This window comes from Pseudochaenichthys georgianus, chromosome 7 (genome assembly GCF_902827115.2).
Source record: "Pseudochaenichthys georgianus chromosome 7, fPseGeo1.2, whole genome shotgun sequence".
Taxonomy (NCBI): Eukaryota; Metazoa; Chordata; class Actinopteri; order Perciformes; family Channichthyidae; genus Pseudochaenichthys; species Pseudochaenichthys georgianus.
In genome coordinates, this window is record NC_047509.1 from 2,029,696 (window position 1) to 2,052,029 (window position 22,334).

Genomic DNA, 22,334 nt, shown 5'->3' on the forward strand with positions numbered 1-22,334 from the left:
TGTGTGTCCGTGTGTGTGTGTGTGTCCGTGTGTGTGTCCGTGTGTGTGTCCGTGTGTCCGCGTGTGTGAGACTGACCGGTACGCCGTGAGACATGAGGATGTTGGGGTTCATGATGGTGACCAGCTGGTGCAGGAGGTCAGGCTGATACTCAAACAGCTCCGGGGTCAGCTTCTTCATCACGGCCTCCAGACGCTCCGCCGCCACCGAGGGAACCCCGTACCACGTCTTCGGCTCCCCCCTGGAGACCATGAGACACATGGGAAGGAAAGAACAGAGAGGGAACGTTATAGTAAGAAGTAACACGGAGTTAAATGAAGACGATACATTTCCCAAACGGCTTCATAGCGAAGTAAATGAAGGACTTCTCTGTTATTAAGTCACTTCTTTCCCTTATTGTAAGACGTAATGTAACTAGGGGCAATAACAATTCTACGAGTATGATAAAATGCTGAAGCCACAACAAAGCATAAATCTTTGCGTACCAGTGCAGGTAGTTGATGGAGTAGCTCCAGTGGTCCTCGATGTGCCAGCAGAAGGCGGAGAACACCATCCCGCAGTACAGCCAGGGCACCTTCATCCCAGAGATGTCTCCGTTGATGTGGCACAGCAGCGACTGCTCCAGCACCGGCATCACGTTCAGGTTCCAGCCGCTGCGAGCATACTCCTGAGCGACCGGGGGGAGAGAGAGCAGAGGACATGAGCTCTGGGACGGCCACGTTTCATAGAACTAACAAACTACTGACGAGCTGATCACCAGTTCTACAGTACAGCACTCGACTCCTCCCATTAAAATTCGCACACTTCCAAGAAAATGGTGCGTACCTCCTCTTCCTTTGTGAGCGTCTTCTTGCCGTTGTCCATGGGGAAGCCGCTGCCGAACTCTTTGGAGTGAATGTCCGCTCCGTACTCCACCACCACGTCCTCCTCGATGCTGCTCACCAGCCTCCAGAACTCCCTCTCCACCAGCTCCGTGGGAACCATCTACACCGGGAGGATGAGATCAGTCTCCGTGTGCTTTATGACAAACAGATGACGTCTTGTGTGTGTTCTCTTACATGGACAGGCATGTTGAAGTAGTCTGCTTTGAAGGCGTCCGCCATTTCCCCGAAACTCTGCAGGGTGTACTCTCGCGTCGCCTGTTCAAAGCCGAATGCTTCCGCAGGTTTCTTGCACTCCTAAAAAAGTATACAATTAAGGCGAGACACTACAGGGGAATAGAGGAATTGTTTTAACTCAAAGGTAATAGCTAAAAATGTCTCCAGTTAATTAATTACATTAAGACAATTGTTTTTTGTATTACAAGTTCTCTGAAATAGCATGTTTAAATATGCAAATGATCCACAATTTCTTAAATATGCGCACATTTTAACACATTTCAGGAACACAAATCTGAACTTTGGATAAAGCCAGGTTCAAAATTCTTGTTTCATTTTGTAGTCATATTAGAATCTACGGCTTTTACAGAAGGGATTTTGGATATCTCTTTTTATCACTCCATAAATCAGAAAATAGCAATTGTCGCCATGTTTTTAGGTGTACAATGTTGTATAATTCAGGCTATGAATGATATATGAACAAACCCTTCTGTAAAAGCCTTCATAATATTGATAAGATAAGATAAGATGAACCTTTATTAATCCCCGAGGGGAAATTCAGTTGTACAAAAGCAGCAACAGGGTAAGCGTGAAAAATAGTACAGCAAAGATTCACACAGATCAATAAAATCTAAAATAAATAACATAAAATCAAGGAAATAATGATAATAATAATAAAAGACTAGGTAGGTGATAGGAATGTAACTGGAAGGTTTGGTGTCTCTACGCGCTACTGAAGTTGACATTTCTAACTCAGAGTAGGAGAAAAAACTCATTTTGAGAAAACGACCTTTAAGGATTGCAGTGAGGCGCTAGCTAAACCCTCCTGCTCTTTGGATGATAGCTTGCGCCTCGACGCACTCCGTGACGGTATTTTTTGTCTAACATTGCTTCGTGCAAGTGAAAATTGTTGTCGTCTTCTCTGTGAACGTTTTTTTCGCCGTTCTTTTGCCATTTTGAGATTTAAATTTCCAGCGAAAACTAAACCAGGAAGTGTTTTAGCACCACGTGACGCATCTGAACGAATCACGTTGTCAGAAATTGACACCAGCCAATGAGATTTCGTTTCTTTGTTTAAGACCCCTTTGTGCTTTCACGATTGGTTGCTGATACAAAGGAAATGACCATATTTGGATCCGATGAGATTGTGCAGGAGAGACGGAGCTTTCCAGCGATATCTCTGATGACATGGTGCACACGGCGGTCGCGGTACTTTATGTTACGTTAGAATGCTAACTATAGTAAAATAAACACCTAAATGTGTATTTTGTACGTTTTCCTTCCAAAAGCCTGAAAGAAAACATGTTATAGAATCAAAATAGCACAAAATCTCAAAATTGACCAGTGCTTGAAAAACGATGTTTTTGCCGTGTCTCGCCTTAAACGTTAAATTAGTCGTCGTGGTTAAAAGACACACAGCAAAAAGTGTGTTATGGGGTGGGGAACATTTGTACTCACCTCTGCGACACATTTCGGGCATTTCCAGTTGCCTTTAGGAAGATCAGTGAGGGGGGGCAGCAGACAGAAGGTGTGGTAGTTATCGTCGCAGCCGTCACACGGTAACAGTTTCTCGTCATCGTCTCCGCGACCACACATCCGACACACAAAAGAGTCCGCCTTTGAACAAGTGAGGAAAATGTTTAAAATATCAATTCTAGGCACATTTAAAAGATGGCTTTTTGTGTAATGTAGGCGCCCTTCTTCATTTTGTTAAGCTACCAAATTTCCCTGAAGTTTTAGAGGTAAATTGTTATAAAAATAATATCCTATCAGATGGAATATTATGATAACTCAAAGTGACATAAAAGACCTGAATGTGTACACCTTGAATCAAGGATTTTTTTATTGACACTGTACCGCCTCATCTACTTATACATATATACAATTATAAAACGGACAAGTCAAATCAAGCAATCTGATTGGTTCTTAGCCGTGATATACTGAGCGTATACCACGGATCCCTCCGCGTCTGAGAGAAACAGTATACCGTTGGGCTGAAAAGCAAACTGGAACAAGAAAGCAGCGGAGAAGTAACGGGGCAGAAACCCTCCTTTTTACGCAGCGGTCCAGACATACACATCAAACGGCAAAACATATTCATTGTGCAGTTCCTTTGGCATTAGGGCAGGGATATCTAGATACTTTCCAAGGTCTGACATCATGAATTGTGCTACTTTTAAAGCAAGCAGCGATGTTTTCAAATCTGTAATCAAAGAGGTCCGCAAAAACACTCTCGGCCAATCAGATTGCTTGATTTGACTTGTCAGTTTTATAAATATATTTACATTTCTTCCGTTACGAAACAAACTTACAAAGCATAGGATGGAAACATTTAAGATTAACTTCGATCTCCGGGGGGTCTTACTATGGAAGAGTGGATTGAGGAGTGCCTATCTCCAGAAAGCACCTAAACGACGACATGCAGAGCTACGTGAAGAGCAGGTAGACCAACTGGAGAAGGACCACCATTCAAAAGCTTTCTGATGGGGTCTTGAAACAAAGCAGAGAGATGATGACCGTTAGTGGCCACAGGTGCGAAAGCTCTCTCTAGAGCTCCTGGAAGCCGAATCTCGGGGACCGGAGAAAGTGGAGCAATATTCTCACCACGCGAAGCAACAGCCTAGAACAACCTCAACAAGTAACCTCGTAAGCCATGCTACTGATGCTGGACAGGTTTTCAGTGGCTGCACAATAAACGGCAACATACACATGAATGTAAATAAAAAGCCAAATAATGGATCAACGCTCTCTGTCTAATATGTTTATTAGACTATGTTTCGTGCAGAAGGCAACGGAGGGACTATTTTATTTTGAACATCATTATTTACTAATAAAAACTATTTAAATTAGAGTATATTTTTCTTTCATATTGCCACACTTGGTAACCGCTTCGCGTCGGGCCGAACCACGCCCCTCAGCTGTGATATAATGAGCACATACCACGGCCTGTCGTGAGCTATTGCTTAAATACACACCGTTACAGCCCTGTTTTGCCCTATTGGTGTTTATGATTTGATGATCTATACCAGGGGTGCCCAATACGTCGATCGATCGCATTGAAATAAAAAGTCAGCCTATCATCCACCTTACTGGCATTTGCCACTTGATTGACGTAAAGGTAAGCCAGTCTGAGATCTCGTCTTTTCGAACACGCAGTTCACCACGCATGAGCTGAGAACCTAGTTAGCCTTCCAATGTATACAGTTCTACTAAAGAAAGGGTATTACATTGACGTAATGACCAACAGTGTCCTGAGTTGTATTGCGCCATACGGGATCAAGCAGTTATGCAAAGTACACCCACATAAGGTATACTTAGCATTCTTAATGCAGGTAGAGACGCTCCTTACACGCCGTGGGCCCTCACCTCGTCACCTGAAGCGCAAATGTTATATTCATAGTCGATGTTGTCATGTAGATATCATCTTTTTACTTACACACTGCGGGTTGTTGAGGTTGCCTCGGAGCCTCATTTTCATTTTGGGAAAAGGTCCTTTTGCTTTGGCTCCCTCCTCGTATTTCCCCTTCCCTTTCCCTCCTTCCTCCTCCTCCACCTCTTCCTCTCCTGGCTCTTCCGTCTTCACTTCAGCCTTAACGGGGACAGTCTGAGGAGGGGGTTGTGGGCTCGATGTGCTCCCGTCACTCTTCTTCTCCTCCTGAGGCTCGAGTGTCTCGGTTTTGACCGAAGTATCACCGGGAGCAGGAGACACGCTTTCCTTTATGGTTTGAGGCGGCTCGTCTAAAAAAGAGAGGAGCGAGGAGCGTTTGGATAGTCAGTTATCACAACATGCAATATTGTTAACGTGAAAATGAAAAACTGTCTTAATTCCAAAGTACGGTAACTGTTGTTTGCCCAATACAGCAGTTCTGTGTGCTGCACGTGTCGAGACTAAAGCATACGCACAAAACAACCTCAGTCAGAAAGACAACTTTACTTAATGAGGTGAAATGAGAAAGAAACTACTTGATATTTTGGAGTGAAATGTTCAATGTAATCCGACTAAAACCTGTTTGTATTGACTCAGCTTAAAGGTCCCGTGTCATGGCCATTTCTACTGATCATAGTTCCATTGTTGAGGTCTACTAGAATAGATTTACATTGTTCAATGTTCCAAACTCACATTGGTTTCTCACAGCATCTCTGTGTAGCATGTGTATTCACTCTCTGTCCTACACGGCTTGTTGGAGCTCCTGCCCCCCCCCTCCCCAATGTATGTGTGATACCAGATGTCTTTGGAAGGGGGTTTCAAGATAGGGTTATCTGTATATCTCATTGTTCTTTGTAGGTCTTGAGTTTTGCCTCCTGCCAGAGGGTGATCACCTGGGCCAACATGTTGTGTTGTCATGTAAACTATCTTTGATGTTTCCCTATAAGAGTGGCTGTAACACACAGAGCAGGACGCTCCATTTGGTGGAGGCCTCACGCATTAAAACGAAGATCTCAAAATACTTTATATCGATATTGTATTTCTTTGCATCATTTAGTATAGACAGCAGCTGATTTTAAGTTGCTACGACAATCCTATGAGACATTCGCATGAAATTCTCTCAACTAGCATACGAATACTTGAGTTATGTCCTTTGTCCACCAAAATCCTATTTGTTCATTTCTACAGCCAACAGAGAGGGATGGGCGTGAAGTTATCGTGACTTTGACCACCTACCATCTTCTTCCCTTCACGACGAGTGCAAGAAGATGTTTGTGACAAAAGTACAGGAATTCCTTGGAGGCGTTGGTGGGAATGGGAGGAATGCTGAAGGAGGGATGGCCAACCCGGGAAATAAAAGCCTTCGGGTTCAGCTGTTTGCTGGCGTGGACGCAGAACAAAAACTAGACTGGACAAATAATTGAGGAGCTTGAAGTTATTGCTTCAGATGCACCAACAAATAATGTATGAATCATTGTTGCCTCCAGTTTTCTGTTCCAAAAGACCTTATGAGAAGTGTGTGTCTGAGATGGTGGTTAACCTGTTCAGCCCGAACCTGTTTTTCAGGTCTCAGGCTCGGAAATGACATGCCCAGAACAAATGACCATATCTTCTAAAAGGGTTAAATGAATAATCTTTTTTCTCAAAGCAATGATAAACCTGTGAGTTGGATGTAGAAGAGTCAGAATCAATATAGATGTTTTTTATTTTAAAGTAAATTCAGATTGAACATAGTAAAAAAACTGTTAATTATAGTGTCCGTCCAAAAAAAGAAACATGACTTATAGTGAAAACCAGCCTTGGATGATGGGATAGTAGACTAAAAGCTTTAAGAATCTAAACTATAACATATAATAAGTACCCTGCATCAAGATTGATGCAAACAAAGTGAAATTTGACCTTTTTAAGAGATTTAGAAAGAAAAACCACGTTTGGGGTCATTTGGGTGCATTTTCCATATCTCTGGCTGCCCTCGGTCGATTTTGATGATTGACATCTCTTTTTAACCGTTAGAGCCAATAGAATCGAGGGGAAGTTCCTAAAATCCATCTAAACATTACCCATTGGTGAATGAGTGCTGCGCAGCCAGAATGCCCCAGAACCGGAAGCTGCGATACACTCTGGTAGCAGCTAATATGAAATCTCCGTTATTGACATAAATATGAAGATGGATTATCAGTAATCATTTCAAAGTGACACAGACACAGTGGATTACCCTTCAGCAGCGTTCTTATCGTTTTAATGCCATTAACACGACTTCTGATCAGAAAACAACAAAGGTAAGACCTATTTTCCGATTTGGTCCCATGAAGCTAATTTTTTTGTTACTGTTTGTTGTCATTTCGCCGCGAGTTCAGATCGCTCAGTGATGATACTAATACCTGTAGAATATGTGGAATCTCAGCTTGATAATCGATATCTTGTTTGTGCAGATACGATAAGTAATAAGGGTATTTTAACGTGCGTTCTGTGCTAAGTGCTCAGGGCTCATTTAGACGCTTCTTGTGAGACTTGTATTTTGTTTCGGTAAAAATGGTTCGTGTCGTCAGTTAGCCGAGTTTCTTCCCGTTAATCGGGTATGACGCATTAATAGCTTTTTAAATGTTAAGAAGCCCTGAGACACAGGTTCGTGTTGTGGTCGTGCCCCTTACCTTTCTTCCGGAGGCCTTTCTCCCTCGCCATCAGTCCGAGGCCCATCATCTTGGGCCCGGCGCCGTAGATCTGCAGCTTCTTCAGCTCGGGGTTCTTCTCGATGTCCTCCTCTGTGGGTTCAGGCTGTGGGTCGAAGGACATTATCATAAAAGACGTATCAGTAAAGATGGACAACAACTCTACTCTCCACAGCACACGGAGCCAAGCGAGGGTCTCGGCATGAAGGCGGAGCGATGGCATCTCGAGAAGGGATCACACTCGAGAGAAGTTAGCTCAGATCACTGTGAAATATTTAACGTTAAGACGCACAACCAAAACAAAAACACACACAATCACCAGCAGTCATACAGTCAGACGCTGTTATTCAGACCTTTGTTAATAAAACAAATGTTTGTTTCCTATCAATTATAAATGACAAGTTAGTCTGAAAAAGACACACATCTTTCGATGCAGAAGTTTGATCGCCACTCTTTTACTGTTGTTTTTATTTGCTTGAGTTTGACGCATTAACAATGTCACAAGCAAGTGTCCTCATTTTAGACATGTATGAACATTTGTGGAAAGATGCGTTTAAATGGTTGTTTTGTTGGTCAGAGTCGTTTCCGGTCACATTTCTTCTCACTGGGGCATATTCTCTAAGGCTGGAGCCGCACGGAGACGGGAACGCAAACGAACCGGAATCGTTGTCAAAAAAGTCTTCCGTCCACACGCGATAGGCACCAGAAACGTGTCCTTCCACACGAGACCGCTCGACCCGCTGGAGACGCTGTAGTGCATATGCCGGGCCTGTAAGTGGCGCTGTACTCCCGCCACAAAATACACCAAAAGCAGCGAAGAAGACTTCCGAGCATGGTTTCCATGGTTGCCCTGGATTTAGCAGCAGAGGTGGGGAGAGGCAGGGCTCTTTTTCTCCGTCTGATCCGTCTCTCCGGTCTGATTAGACTTCACTCGCGTTCATGTCCATATCGATCAGATCTAGCTAGTTCTAGCTAATGATATGACTGCCTGAGTGTCAAAGGACACCTAAACAATAAGCGACATTTTGACCGGAGAATTTTAGATTTCGGCTAACGGAAACTCTGCCGTGCGAGGGGGGGGGGGGGTCTGCTGGAGGCACTGTCCTGCGAGATACCGGGACCGCTCGAAACACTCGGAAAACTGTTGTTGTTGGCGAAACACATCAGCAATGACGCGGGACACACGGGGGTGAGCAGGAGAGGTGGGGAGAGGCGGGGCTATTGCTTCTACGTTATCAGAAAATGACCGTTAGGGTGTAGACACGGTGCCGTTTGGCCCCCCAGAACGTCTCGTCCGCAGATCCACCCACCTTGGGACCCGTTATCGTTATCTGCGTTTCCCTGTTGGCCTTCGTGTGGCCGAACCGTCTGTATGATAGAGAACTGTAGCGGATACGACCGTTACCGTTCTCGTGAGGCTGCAGCCGAAGCCTTTTTCATCCCAAAAGGACCACATACAGAAAAATAGCACTGAACCATGTGTTGATGTGTTCCTCATAAGCTTTTGGATCGGTGGAGACACGAGGTGTGATTTTAAAAGAGATCAGTGCTTTAAATATTTCTTGGGTACTTTTTTTTGATAAAACACAAATAAGATGAGACCGCAAGATTTAACAACCAGTTAAACTAACAACGTGTTCTCTAAACATGTAATGGTAATTTCACACACTGGAGGTTTAGTCCGAATCTGGGAGGTTGGGCTTCTACAAATCGATAGTCTCTGAATGCTATAACGGCACATTAGAGCTACTGCAGGTAAACATATAAATGATGGAGCCACGTCAGTTGGTAATATTAACGGATGAGACACAGAATTACCTAAATGAATGCCGCACATTTCGGAGAAACTAACAGACTTTTTGTTTACCAGAATAGGAAAAGACAAATGTAATAGAAAAGACTGGAATATTCTGAGACAATAATTGTGAGAAAGAACCTTGGGTGTTGTGATTTGTGTCAATGTGTATGATTATATGGTGATGCTGGGCTGAAATCACAAGTATCTTTTTCCCTTTTTTTGTGTAAATCCGAGACGTTTTTGTTGGGGGATAATTCCCATCGATGTTTACATTCGGCCCTCTGACGCCGATGCCCAGCCGTAGGCAGCATGCCATCTCCCATAGAAGGGGCTGCCCTAGCATATTGTTACCAGTTTGTGACCGGGCAGCTCTCGGTCAGAGATAGTTATTGTTGTGGGACGCCTGGAACACATCCTTCTCGGGGTGCAGATGACCCCGAGCCATAAGCGACAACAACTGTGATCCAGTGTCCTCAGCTGTTTCGTCTCTCTATTGAAGAATGTGGATTATTGCACTCTGAACTCGTTAAACCCTGGAGCTACAGGAGGCTCCTCAGGACTGATTGTGGCATCTCGACCGTGTGGTCAGACCGTGGCCCGGGACATGTCGTGTGAATTCTCCGGCCGAAGCTCCAGATAAACCGTCAGTGTTTGCCATCAAAGCTCCAGCTCTCACCGTGTCTCTCTGAGTCCTGACTCCAATTGCTTCAGAAGTTTCCCCCACCGTTTTCTTTCAAATAATTATCTCAAAGAATATATCACAAAAAAAAGGGAAAAAACGAGTATTTTCTCAGAGATTATTAGTTTATCTTCTGAATATTCCCCCTGCCCGGCCTATGCAGTCCAAGGATTCATCCTATTCCCACAACAACACATATTATATAAATGTCATGACAAACTCTAGACCGATACAACGTGTTTCCAAAGAGAGTAATGGAAAATGCTTGATGTTTGTTGTTACAAACTTGTATTACATATGTGCAAATAACTGCCTATTGTTATATATTCTCTGACCGAGTAAATAAACCTTTTTCCTGGCACCTAAACTCTGTTACAAGTGGGACTGACAAAGCAGATCAACAATCAAACAAACCTGGAGAAGCTTGGAGGCAAACAATAATTATGTTATAAAAAAGAACAACTGTCTTTTTTGTAATGTCCGTCCCATCAGCAAGTCTCTGCAAGTTCAATGAAACCTACGAGGTTCCCTCTGTGTGAGTGCACTCGAAGGAGAAGTCATGCAGCCACACAGTGAGCTGCTGCAGAGCGGAGAGAGCGAGGCGACTCAGCAGGAAGCACAGCCACAAAGCAACCAGAAGCCAAGTGCAACCACAGAAGAAGGGCGTGGTGAGAGGCGAGAGAGCGCTTCAGTCCCACAACCAGACAGTTGGCAATTCGGGAAAACGTTAAGTTAAAGATTCTTCAACAGCAATTAGTTCCACGTCTGCATACGTTCATATATTCTTGTATATATCCTTACCCTACTGCATTTCCCCACAGGGATTAATAAAGATCCATCTTATCTTATATTCAATTACTAAGTTGTAGATAGAATAAAACTGGGAGCGATGAAACCCTCTGTAATGGTCCCACATGCAGAGCACACAGTGACATGTGTGCTCTGCTTTTAACCCGTCCTAGTACCAGGAGTCTAGCACCAGGAGCAGTGGGCAGCGCCCGGGGAGCAATGGGAGTGAGGGGGGAAGGGGGGTGTTCGGTGCCTTGCTCAAGGGCACCACGGCAGGGCTCGACTGCAGAAGCATTTTGTTTTTGAGGATGGAACAACTTCACACACGGAGGCTAGACCTATACAATTCATTTATTTTGGTTTATAAATTAATGTCAAGACATTTATGTTATTGATTTCTGAAGCACTTTCTAAATAATAAAAAGAGAGTTCATATGTATTTACTGCATGTATGCATTGATGACAAATAAGCCACGTGCAGTAATATAGAAAATTGAGGATGCAACGCATTGGAATGAATCGTGATGCATCGTGATATCGAACCGAATCGAATCGTTGACAGGATAACCGAATCGTGAGACCAGTGAAGATGCACAGCCCTGCCCCGAATGCCTTTGTCCAACACAAGACAACATGGGGCCTACTCTACAGTTCATTTAAAACATATATTCAAAACAGCCGTCTATCTACAACGCTGTGGTCATACTCTCGTCCTTTCTAGTCCGTAAATGGACAATAACATAATTAAACTATAATTGAAATGCTAAAGAGTTTCTTTTACTTCTGCAACAATGGTCTGACCCTATAACGGCTTAGCGAGTATGATCGCATGTTAATGGGAATGTTTTAGTAGACACTTCAGAGGGGGTGAGGTGGTTGAGTAAAAAGATGGAGGAGGAGGAGGAGGAGGAGGAGGAGGAGGGAGGAGGAGGAGGAGGAGGAGGAGGAGGAGGAGGAGGAGGAGGAGGAGGAGGAGGAGGGCGAGCTGATGTGCTGAAGAGGCAGTACCGCAGAGATGAGCAGAGAGCCAGTGGCGAGAGGATGGGGGGCCAGATCCTCTGGACCCTGCAGGGGGAGACAACAACAGCAACAATAAACTAAGACCAGAGGGGAAAAGGAAGAGGGGAAAAGGGAGAGGAGTGGGAGGGAGGGAGAGAGGGAGGGAGGGAGAGAGGGAGAGAGCCACCTGACACTTGGACACGTCTGATGCCGGTCCAAAGAACATATTGTGGATTTGGAAACTACATTAGTTATTTCAATTTCAAACCAGCCGCCATTTGGACGGGGCTGCATCATATTAAGTACGAATGGTTTAGCTACATTTTGTAAGAAGCCTCAACTATTATGAAAGCGTACCGCTTGAGACTAGAGTTCTAGTATTTCAGGTTTGGCAACATGGTTGTGAAAGTGTTAAGAATGTAATGCTTGCCGTGCAAGTGTGTTATGATGCACAATACTTGTAGTCCAGTTAAATAATGTTTAAAAAGAATTGAACTGACTTTTTGATGTAATACTTGATTAAAGTTAAGAATGCTCAACAAAACTGCTCAAAATAAAGCGATAGAAATGGATTTCATATTAAGAAGCCCATTTCTTAAAAGTGTCCTTGTTGAGTGCCGCAGTGACGCGTCCTAAAACCCAGACGTAAGTTAGCATTTTACCACTTCCGGTTCCTTCCACAAAAAGCAATGCAATCTCTCCGTAGGGTTTAGGAAAGCAGCTGGAACTAAGGTCTGTGGTTGAAACACATTGAAGAGACGGATCACGTTTTGTTCAGCCGGATAATCTCCACATGTCTGCCCTACTTTTATCATTTTCTAATCATAAATCTAGTCCCCAGAAGCTAAATGCTAACGTTATGCTATAAAGGAGCTACAGCAGGGTCGCTGCTTCAACGTCACGCCGACTTCAGATCCAGATTGAAACACAGATTCTAGATGGAACGAGTTGAAGCGTTTGTTTGAGCACTCTGCAGGAGGCAGGGACTTGCTTTCAAGCAGAACAGAAACTAACTCAGAGGAGTGTTCACGTGTTCGGTGTAATGACGTACAACGGCCTCCACGACTTCTGGAGTCCTATTCAGCCACTTGGTAACAACCATCGTTTCTCAGACACGTCAACTCTTCAGAAATCCCCAGTGGGGTCCCTGCTGATGATTTAATGTCGTAGAACAAAACGTGATCCGTCTCTTCGATGTGTCTCAACCACAGACCTTAGTTCCAGATACTTTCCTAAACCCTATGGAGAGATCCCATTGGCTCTGAGACCAGGGAACAGGAAGTGGAGAAATGCTGACTCACTTCCTGGTTGTAGGACGCGTCACTGCACCGCTCTATTGTGTGAATCATCTAAATACATTCAAACTAAAAACAATATCTGCATCAATCTGTAGTTCGTACTCCCGTCAATGCAGCATGTAAAACAATATGCAAAGCAAAAGATGCACTTCAGCCGCACATTAAAAAAGAACTAAGCATCGGTTAGCGTTACGTTCCCAATGTATAATAAGTAGGTCAACAAAACCATGGGAAGAAGGTTGTAGAAAGTCAAGCTGCTCGTAACCAGCGTGAGATAATGGTTGTGTGTATTGGTGATATTAGTGGGGGGGTGGGTGTGGCTTATGAAACGAACAGGTACGTTGAGATGGAAGGAAGTGGAACAAAAACCAAGCAGAAAACAATGGCAGCCATGGAGCAGAGAGCTGAACGTGCAGCGTGACGCAGAGGTGCGCTGCGGGATGGAGAGGAAACGTGAAGCTCTGAGTGCACCGTCACATCTTCCTGTACATGTAACTGAGGCACGTGGCACATGGATACGCACTGGAGAAAGTGGATCACATGACAGCATGGAGGAACACGCTAGAACATCTTTCATCCAGCAGACACTCGTCGGTCTGATCGACTTTTTGTTTGCCGGTTATGATTTCCCTTTGGCTCCTAGTTAGATGGTCCTAAAACTTCACAATGTTAACAAACATGATACGCTTTCTCCTGTGTATATCACACACACACACACACACACACACACACACACACACACACTAAAGTGAAGATTTGTTTACCTACTTTTGAAACAATCTCTGATAGAATATGCCGTTGGAAAAACACAATATTTTACAGATGCAGTTTCACTATTTTTTTTTTTTAAATAGAGTCATAAAGTGATGATCACCTGTGGCGCTAATGTAACCCATAGCGACCAGTTCAGTGTCCGGTCCCTGCTCATACAGGTATGTAAATGTGAGTGAAGGAGCTGAGACTCACGTCGGGCTGGCAGCGGCTCGCTCTGCGTCCGTAGCTGCTCATCTTGGACGGCTGCACAGACTGCCGCAGCGGGATGGAGTGAGGCTTGTACTCTTTATCCACCTCCTCTCCGTCGTAGTGCTTCGGCTTGTAATGCTACAGATGATGTGGGAAATGTAGTTTTTATTGAAACGACGAAAGATACAGGTGATGTACAGTAAGAGATGCACCAGACGAAGTGCAGGATGTCAACACAAACACTCAACTAATAGATTTAAAAATGTACACACACACAAATATTGTATTTTATTACATTTTTGTCTGAGCATCGCTTGAAAATACATTTGTCCATGCTGTAAATTATAGAACCCAAGTAGAGAGGAAATTATAATCTGCCAAGAAAATTAGGGAGAGTCTTTATTTTCCAATAATCGTAAAAAAATAACCAAAAATCTAAAAGTGTGTGAAACTATCCTCTGGATTTTGATTCGTGTGATGCCCCATAGTATTTATTCTTAATGTATAAATACTAAAAGCAACCAGGCTACTTCCCACAGATGGACACATCCTATGAGCCCGGCATTACAAAGCGGAGAGATGAGAATGTGCAGATCGGTACCGGCAAGCTGGAGCCGGACTGGAACATCTCGAAGGGGTAGATGATCCTCTCGAAGTGCGAGCGCAGCAGAGAGCCGATGTTCTTCCCCGGGGGGTAACCGAGCCTCTGGGCAACACGGGCCCAGCGCCGCTCCTTACACACCATCTCGAAGCCCCCCTCATGCGTCACAATCTGCAGCGGACAGCAGCCGGGTGAGAAACCCAGAAATCCAAACACAAACTTATTTAAAACAAACAGTTCAAGCTTACCCTCGACAGCGCGAAGAGATCAAGGATGCGTCTTTCAATGTGAGGGATCTTCAGCGAGGACGCCTGGACCTCCCAGAACCTGGCGATGCGGTCCAGATAATTCAGCTTCACTCTGGTCTCCGCCTAGAATAAAATGCACGAGGGATCATCAGGATTACTGCGGTGAGTTCCATCAACGACTTCAAGCCTCCGTCAGCGCCGAACAGCTGTGAGGGGAGACCTTACCTCCAGCTCGTTGAGCCTCTGGATGCGCGGCGTGAAGCGAAAGGTGTCCAGCTCCACGGAGAACGGAGGTTGCCAGTCCTGTTACAAAAGCAAAGACAGAAGAGTTGAGGTGTCGGAGAAACGATGGTTGTTACCGAGCGGCTGAGTAGGACTGCAGAAGTTGTCGAGGCCGTTGTGCGTCGTTACGCCGAACACGGTTTTATTTGCACATTGATTCACGTTTCTGTAAACGCGCCAACAGGCTAGTTCTCATCTGCGGTCCCGGGACAGATGTTGAGTCGTCCCAAAACTAAAAGGTCACTTCAAATGACAGGTAAATACAATCAGTCAAACCACAGTCAAGATGCTTATATTATGATAGAGGCAGATATAAAAGCTAGGGCTGTCAAGTTAACGCGTTAATAACGTAACTATGGACAACCATGCGATTACATATTTTAATCGACCGACAGCCCTAATAAAAATATAAAAACTAAACTAAAAGCCGTATTCACAGAGCAGACAGAGAGCAACACGTGTGCACACGGAGCGTTGGAAGTGCAGATTGGGTCAGTGTTGACAGAGCTGGTTTTCCACTAACCATGTTTTTGTTTTTTAAATTAGATAAATAAACTGCAGGCGTTTTGTTCTCTAACCGTTACTGGGACTGTCGTGCAGCTTTAAAAGAAAATGAAGATTGGCTGAATGAACTCTTCCTTAATGGAACAACGCAGTCTCCTCTTGTTGCCCTGGTTACAGGTTACAGCATTTGCATCTCATTACATTTTCCCAGCTCAACAAGTTGTATTTTGTGAGTATTGCGCAATCATGAGAATGAATTTCTTATCTACTATTTAAAGTGTTTGTATGAAACACTAAGTGTGTTTACTCTGTTCTGCTTGAAAGCCAGTCCCTGCCTCCTGCAGACTGTTCAAACAAACGCTTCAACTTGTTCCATTCTGAATCTGTAGTTTGAATATGGATCTGAAGTCGGCGTGACGTTGAAGCGGCGACCCGGCTGCTGTAATGCAAAACGTGCAGCTTCATCAAACAGGCTGGTTTTCACAGATCTTATTTCGAGATATTTTCCAAAATCCTACGGAGAGACCCCGTCGCTTTGTGTCGAGGGAACCAGCGCTCTATTGGAAACGTGTGGAACCGAATGCTCAAACAACTCGTCTAATTGCTGCTTCAACTGGGATCAGTCATTCAGCGTGCTAACTCAAAAACATATACATGGACAACGGAGATTAAAGAGACAGTGAGCTTAAGTTTGGGCTTAACTCTGGCTTTCAGGCCCAAGAACAAGGTCATGGCTCCCTACTTAAGAGCAGTATCACACTATCAACAGCTCAGGCATACACCGATTAGGAAACCAACATTCTACAAGATCATGGAAACAACTACAGCGTCGCTAAGGTGACGAGCGTTTAGTAGTAAAAGTACAATCTGTATAACCGCACGACTATATCCACGAAGCCCTAAAAACGATACATTTGCTTTTCCCTCCAGTAACCCTCTCTATTCTCTCCTGTGATGTCACTCTTGTAACAATGTAATGGATTTACAGTTAGAAACAAAACATCAATGCAAATGAGCATAATAGTAGGTAGGGATGCTCCGATCGATCGGCCGATACTCGCTCTCTACCGATCGATCGGTGCTCTCTAAACGCGCCGATCGCATGACGCACACTTTTCTCTGTGTGCGGCAAAACAAGCTCGCCAAAATGGCTTCCCCGGTCTGGTAGTATTTTAAGGTGTCCGAAAAAGACAGTAAAATAGCGGAATGCAACGTGAAGCAGAAATCCTGCAGCTCCGCCCGCTGAGACGGACCGGTGAGCGGAGCGACACACAAGAGTTAGATACTTAGCTGTTTGATCTACCTCTGGAACAAGCTAAACTAGTTATACATATGTTTATTCTTCACTGTCGGGTCATCCGTTACTGGATCAGTGAGCTGCATGAGACACTGACCGGCTGTCAGGAGGGAGAGAGGGGGAGAGAGCGCACTTCTCCCGTGTTATTCTCCAAAGTGAATGTAAACTTGAATAATGTACATCATTTGAATGTAATAATTAAGTTGGTTGTTGTGTGTGGAAGCTCCAGTGAATGAGCCCATTAACTGAGTTTAAACATCACTTTAAATGGAAGATTTAAAGTGATGTTTAAATCTTCCATTTAGGCCCCGCCCACTCGATCGGTATCGGCCGATACTGATTCCGGCGATCGGAGCATCCCTAATAGCATGTATAAAGAAAGTTACTTACTGTAGCCGTTTAACCGTTTTATATCTTATTTTGTGTGAACACCCGACATCGTTACCCTGCTGAATTATAACTGTTGCTCAACATCAAGTCGACCCTGGGAAGAAGTCACTTGATCGGATTAACTTTGTTGATGTTGCACATCATGTGAGCACGGTCAACACGGCATGCTGCAGATGTCACACATAGCGCAGCAGTTGGCACGGCATTGAAGAAAACATAATGCAAGCATGAACAAATATTTACTTGTGGAGGTCGGATTTTGCAGATTCCAGACTTCTCTGCGATTGGACGTATCTTGGCGATGTAGCCCAGAGGATCCTGAAACTCCTCCCATGACGGCTCAAACACTGGACACTCCGGAGGAGGGACAAACTCTTCCCCTTCCATTGCCCTGAAGATGGACAAGGCAAAACAAGTTCATAAACTGATGGGTTTGACGCAGCATCACAGAGAGCATGTTATGCATGAAAGTCTAGTCATCATTTGTAGAGAACCATTTCAAACAGTTTTAAATAAATGTAAATCCTACATGTGTCTTGGTGATAGCCTGGAGCAGTGTGCAACTGTAGGTACACAATGTGAAACCGTCTACAAAAATGTTCACTGGTCGATATTTTGTCTTCAGAAATGACACATTGCCAATAACAGGAAACTAAAACATTTTTTTAAAAGGTCAAAAGGTTAACATGTTTTACACGTGTATGTACAAACAATAAGAAAGCATATTGTACAGCTCCTACAAAAGTTCACTGCATGTGTTCACTTATCTCCCTCTCCACTTCCTGGTTCAGCACTGCACAGTAACATTGTCATCTTTAAATATATTTAGCACTTAGTTCCTCTGCATGTTTCAGAGTTGATTATTTCTTCCAATACTGAACACAACATCCAACAACAAGAGACCAGGATAATCCCAGGATATGGATTTTTGGTGTGGCCCTTCTTAAAGACCCCTCCCCCAACATCCAACACAACAAAACAAAAGCCATGCTCTGCTGAATCAACAAGGCCCATGGTAGAGGGGCAAAAGGTGTAAGAGATGCTTTAAGAGTCAATGTAAATCAGCAATCACATGTATTAAATACAGAAGTGACTGCTACATTTCTGTATCCACTTGAGCCAAAGGCATTTTTTCCATGTAATGCGTTGCAAAGTCTTAATATAAGTGTCTTTTAAGGGGGCATTATTGAATACATATCGTGAGTTGTTCAAACAATCTCTTTCTGGGAGTATAATGTCCTCATGTGTCTGATTCTTTAAAGGCCTTCAGACAAACAATGGCGTGGAGGCCACGAACCCTAGAAGGCCATGAAGGCATCACCACTCGCAAGTGGGATGGACTAGATTCATTCATTCGCTTTTAAAAAAGGGACAAATTACAACAAATGCACAACCACTCGATAGCAGAAAGCTAATACTTACATTAGATGTCGATTAACGTGTTGTTATTATTACTCGATTATACACAAGATGGCAAGTGTTAGCTCACTACTAGCTACTAAACAAGGGGTAACATTACACACCAGGAACAGCCAAAATAATTGAGAACATGTTTTAAATGTTATTGTTATTGTTATATTGTGTTAGCTTGGTGTCTTTCAATTATATTCCATCAAGAATTGTGTCTATTGTTCAGGTATCGCGATAACGTAAGGATCGAGGCCTTCCACTTCTCGCCTTCCTTTAAATCTATAACAGGGACAGTGCACATTAAAAAAAACATTTCTGTACATGTGCAAGAGTTAGCCAAGAGGTAATTTTCCATCTGTAGGCCCTGGACAGATAATGTTAATCCTCCTAAAAACAAATGGATAGGTAACCAGCGTTAGGTGGTAAAAAAAAAAGAAGCAATGTAACAGAAAAAACGAGCTAACCTAGCTATCAAATGTAGGTTTGAAATTGGGGAAACTGGTGTTAAAACTAACATTACACACCAGGAAGAGCCATAACTAAATAATTAAAAACTGTAATTGTTGTGTTGTGTAAGCTTGGTGACATACATTTCTACTCCATCATGAATTAATGAAGTCTAATGTTCAGCTATATTATTATTTATAAATATTATATTTGTACGGGTATAGCTCTATTTCATGTACATATTGCTATATTTTATTGTTATATACGTTTTATTAAAAAGTATTTAACTGTGTTGCCCCATAAAAACCTGTTTATTTTTCTATCGCGATAACGCCGCTCTCAGCTACCGTTAGCATCGAGGCCTCCCATGGTTAAAGGTAACTAGCATTTAGGTGGCTAACAAAACTCAGAAATGTAATAGCAAACAAGCTAACCTAGCCTGTAGGCTAACAACCAGCGACCGTTAGTTATTCATATGCAGTAAAGCCCAGTATGTGTGACCCCACTTGCACAACAATGTCTCGGTTACACTGACCCGAAGACACCTCGATGTCCCGGGTAATGACAGGGCTGCTGGTCGCTCTCCTTCCTCTGTTGTTGTGATGAACGCTGGAAATAAAACGGGTCCAGTTGGCTAGCTAACACTGCTAGCTAAAAGTTGAACGTTTTCCAGCCTCAGTTCTCCATATAACTCCGCTCTGGATGTCGGAGGTTTGTTTGCTGGTGTACGAAAGTCTCAAACGTTATCACTTAATGTCTCTATCAATAATTCCCTCGACCAACATCATCACTCTCTTCAAGCCATCCTATCTTTCTTGACGAGGCGCCATCTTAGTTTTCTCACGACCGAAGCACAACCCTGGAAGTGTTACCACGTACCGCACGTTTACTCCCAGAAAGTAGTCCCCACGTACGCCTGTTCAAGTCATGTAACTGCAGCGGGTTCGAATGTGTATGAACGGAAATGACATAACATAAGAACCATAGATAAGAACGTAAATAATAAAAAATAAATCTATAAAAATGCAGAAACACACGAATAAATACATCAATACAGGAAAAATGCATGGAACAATAAATAAATGCTGTGGAGGCGTTAGTGAAAAAGTCAATGACACATTTAATTGTAAAAATTATATTATTATGTTATAATGCATGAATTAATTAATTGTTATCATGATTATTGTCTCTATGTATTTGTCTTTTTTTGTATTACCAAAGCCTGTGAAAAAAACAAAAACTTTATTGATCTACGGGGGTAAAATAAATGTGATATGATACATTTTCTTATAGTATAAACATGCCTATTAACATCAATTATTTATGAGGAAAATGTGAAATAAGTGTGTAAAATGTGTGCCTTTTTGCTATAATATGTATCAATAATAAATAACAACAATACATATTTTTAAATAGATGATAGAACTATGTATAAAGAAATAAATACTACAAAGTAGGTTGAGTTGCCCTAATGTGGGACACTCCCTAATGTGGGACACATTTCCACTGCTGCGCGTAGCACCGTTTAAGCGTGCCATGCCAAACCCGGCCCGTTTTTGTTGCGTTTCCACTAGGGGTAGTTCCGGCTAACGGGTACCTTTTCACAGTTTTTCTGGCCCTCCAAAATCGTGGTTCTTTCCGGGCCAACAACCGGGCTGAGTATGCTAAACTACGTGAGTGGCTACAACTACAACACAATGAACATTATTTTACCGTGATGTAATTGTAATACACATTTTCAAAATGATGCCGAAGTAACAACATACTGATACCGGTTAGTAAAAACCATGACTTAATGCTTTGACAAGTCTGCAGACAGACAGCAGGCCAAAAACCCTTTTAAAATGCGTGTTTTCTGAATGGAGATCGGCTAAGCTAACGTTGGATATGCTCCGACCGTCCACACTCACAACAACGGCCTACAGACATACATAAAGCAGCGACTGTATTCGCCATGACACAGACAGTCTGTGGTTTGTACATGTTTAACTTTTGTTGATTTGTACTGCAGTCAGCATGTCGTTGTGTCCCTGGGACACTTCACCCCCACAGTATTGAGTATGTAAGTCGCTTTGGATAAAAGCGTCTAACAACTGACATGTAATGTAATGAACTGTGCTGGTCACTAAGGATCACATTTCAATTAGCGCCACAGATGATCAGGAAATGTATGTTTACTCCTGGTTTTTAACGCCTTCGAACCCTAACTTTTGAAAATGGGATTAATGAAACTGCATCTGTAAAATATTGTGTTTTTCCAACAGCATACAGTTATTCTATCAGAGCATGTTTCAAAAGTAGGTAAACAAATCTTCACTTTATAGAAAAATAGGTAGAGTAACTGTGTGTGTGTGTGTGTGTGTGTGTGTGTGTGTGTGTGTGTGTGTGTGTGTGTGTGTGTGTGTGTGTGTGTGTGTGTGTGTGTGTGTGTGTGTGTGTGTGTGTGTGTGTGTGTGTGTGTGTGTGTGTGGACTAGCATTCCTATACTTGTGGGGACCTAAATCTGTTTACATAGTCACGTGTGGGGACTCGCCTCCCTTATGGGGACAAATTGAAGGTGTGTGTGTGTGAAGCAGTAGATACATTTTCTACTAGTTTTTTTTAAGTGATATACACAGGAGAAAGCGTATCATGTTTGTTAACATTGTGAAGTTTTAGGACCATCTAACTAGGAGCCAAAGGGAAATCATAACAGGCAAACAAAAAGTCGATCAGACCGACGAGTGTCTGCTGGATGAAAGATGTTCTAGCGTGTTCCTCCATGCTGTCATGTCCTCCACTTTCTCCAGTGCGTATCCATGTGCCACGTGCCTCAGTTACATGTACAGGAAGATGTGACGGTGCACTCGGAGCTTCACAACGTTTCCTCTCCATCCCGCAGCGCACCTCTGCGTCACGCTGCACGTTCAGCTCTCTGCTCCATGGCTGCCATTGTTTTCTGCTTGGTTTTTGTTCCACTTCCTTCCATCTCAACGTACCTGTTCGTTTCATAAGCCACACCCACCCCCCCACTAATATCACCAATACACACAACCATTATCTCACGCTGGTTACGAGCAGCTTGACTTTCTACAACCTTCTTCCCATGGTTTTGTTGACCTACTTATTATACATTGGGAACGTAACGCTAACCGATGCTTAGTTCTTTTTTAATGTGCGGCTGAAGTGCATCTTTTGCTTTGCATATTGTTTTACATGCTGCATTGACGGGAGTACGAACTACAGATTGATGCAGATATTGTTTTTAGTTTCAATGTATTTATTTCACACAATAGAGCGGTGCAGTGACGCGTCCTACAACCAGGAAGTGAGTCAGCATTTCACCACTTCCTGTTCCCTGGTCTCAGAGCCAATGGGATCTCTCCGTAGGGTTTAGGAAAATCGATCAGGCTAACTAACCTGTAGCTGCTCCGTCCACACTCACAACAACGTCATACA

The 22,334-nt window shown here is 43.4% G+C and overlaps 1 protein-coding gene across 1 annotated transcript in view; it reads right to left on the reverse strand.

The window, feature by feature from the left end:
- The window catches only part of kdm5c (lysine demethylase 5C), a 21,487-nt gene extending 1,713 nt beyond the window's left edge, over window positions 1-19,774 (reverse strand). The window contains exons 1-14 of the mRNA XM_034087335.2: window positions 19,432-19,774; window positions 17,283-17,430; window positions 14,792-14,869; window positions 14,567-14,689; window positions 14,319-14,489; window positions 13,721-13,855; window positions 11,466-11,522; window positions 7,174-7,297; window positions 4,532-4,833; window positions 2,554-2,712; window positions 1,057-1,176; window positions 824-982; window positions 484-665; window positions 62-239 (exon numbers count right to left, since the gene is read on the reverse strand). Coding sequence (XP_033943226.1) covers window positions 62-239; window positions 484-665; window positions 824-982; window positions 1,057-1,176; window positions 2,554-2,712; window positions 4,532-4,833; window positions 7,174-7,297; window positions 11,466-11,522; window positions 13,721-13,855; window positions 14,319-14,489; window positions 14,567-14,689; window positions 14,792-14,869; window positions 17,283-17,426 — 1,932 coding nt within the window. The 5' untranslated portion in view covers window positions 17,427-17,430; window positions 19,432-19,774. The remainder of the gene's footprint in view (window positions 1-61; window positions 240-483; window positions 666-823; window positions 983-1,056; window positions 1,177-2,553; window positions 2,713-4,531; window positions 4,834-7,173; window positions 7,298-11,465; window positions 11,523-13,720; window positions 13,856-14,318; window positions 14,490-14,566; window positions 14,690-14,791; window positions 14,870-17,282; window positions 17,431-19,431) is intronic.
- Window positions 19,775-22,334: the final 2,560 nt, after the last annotated feature.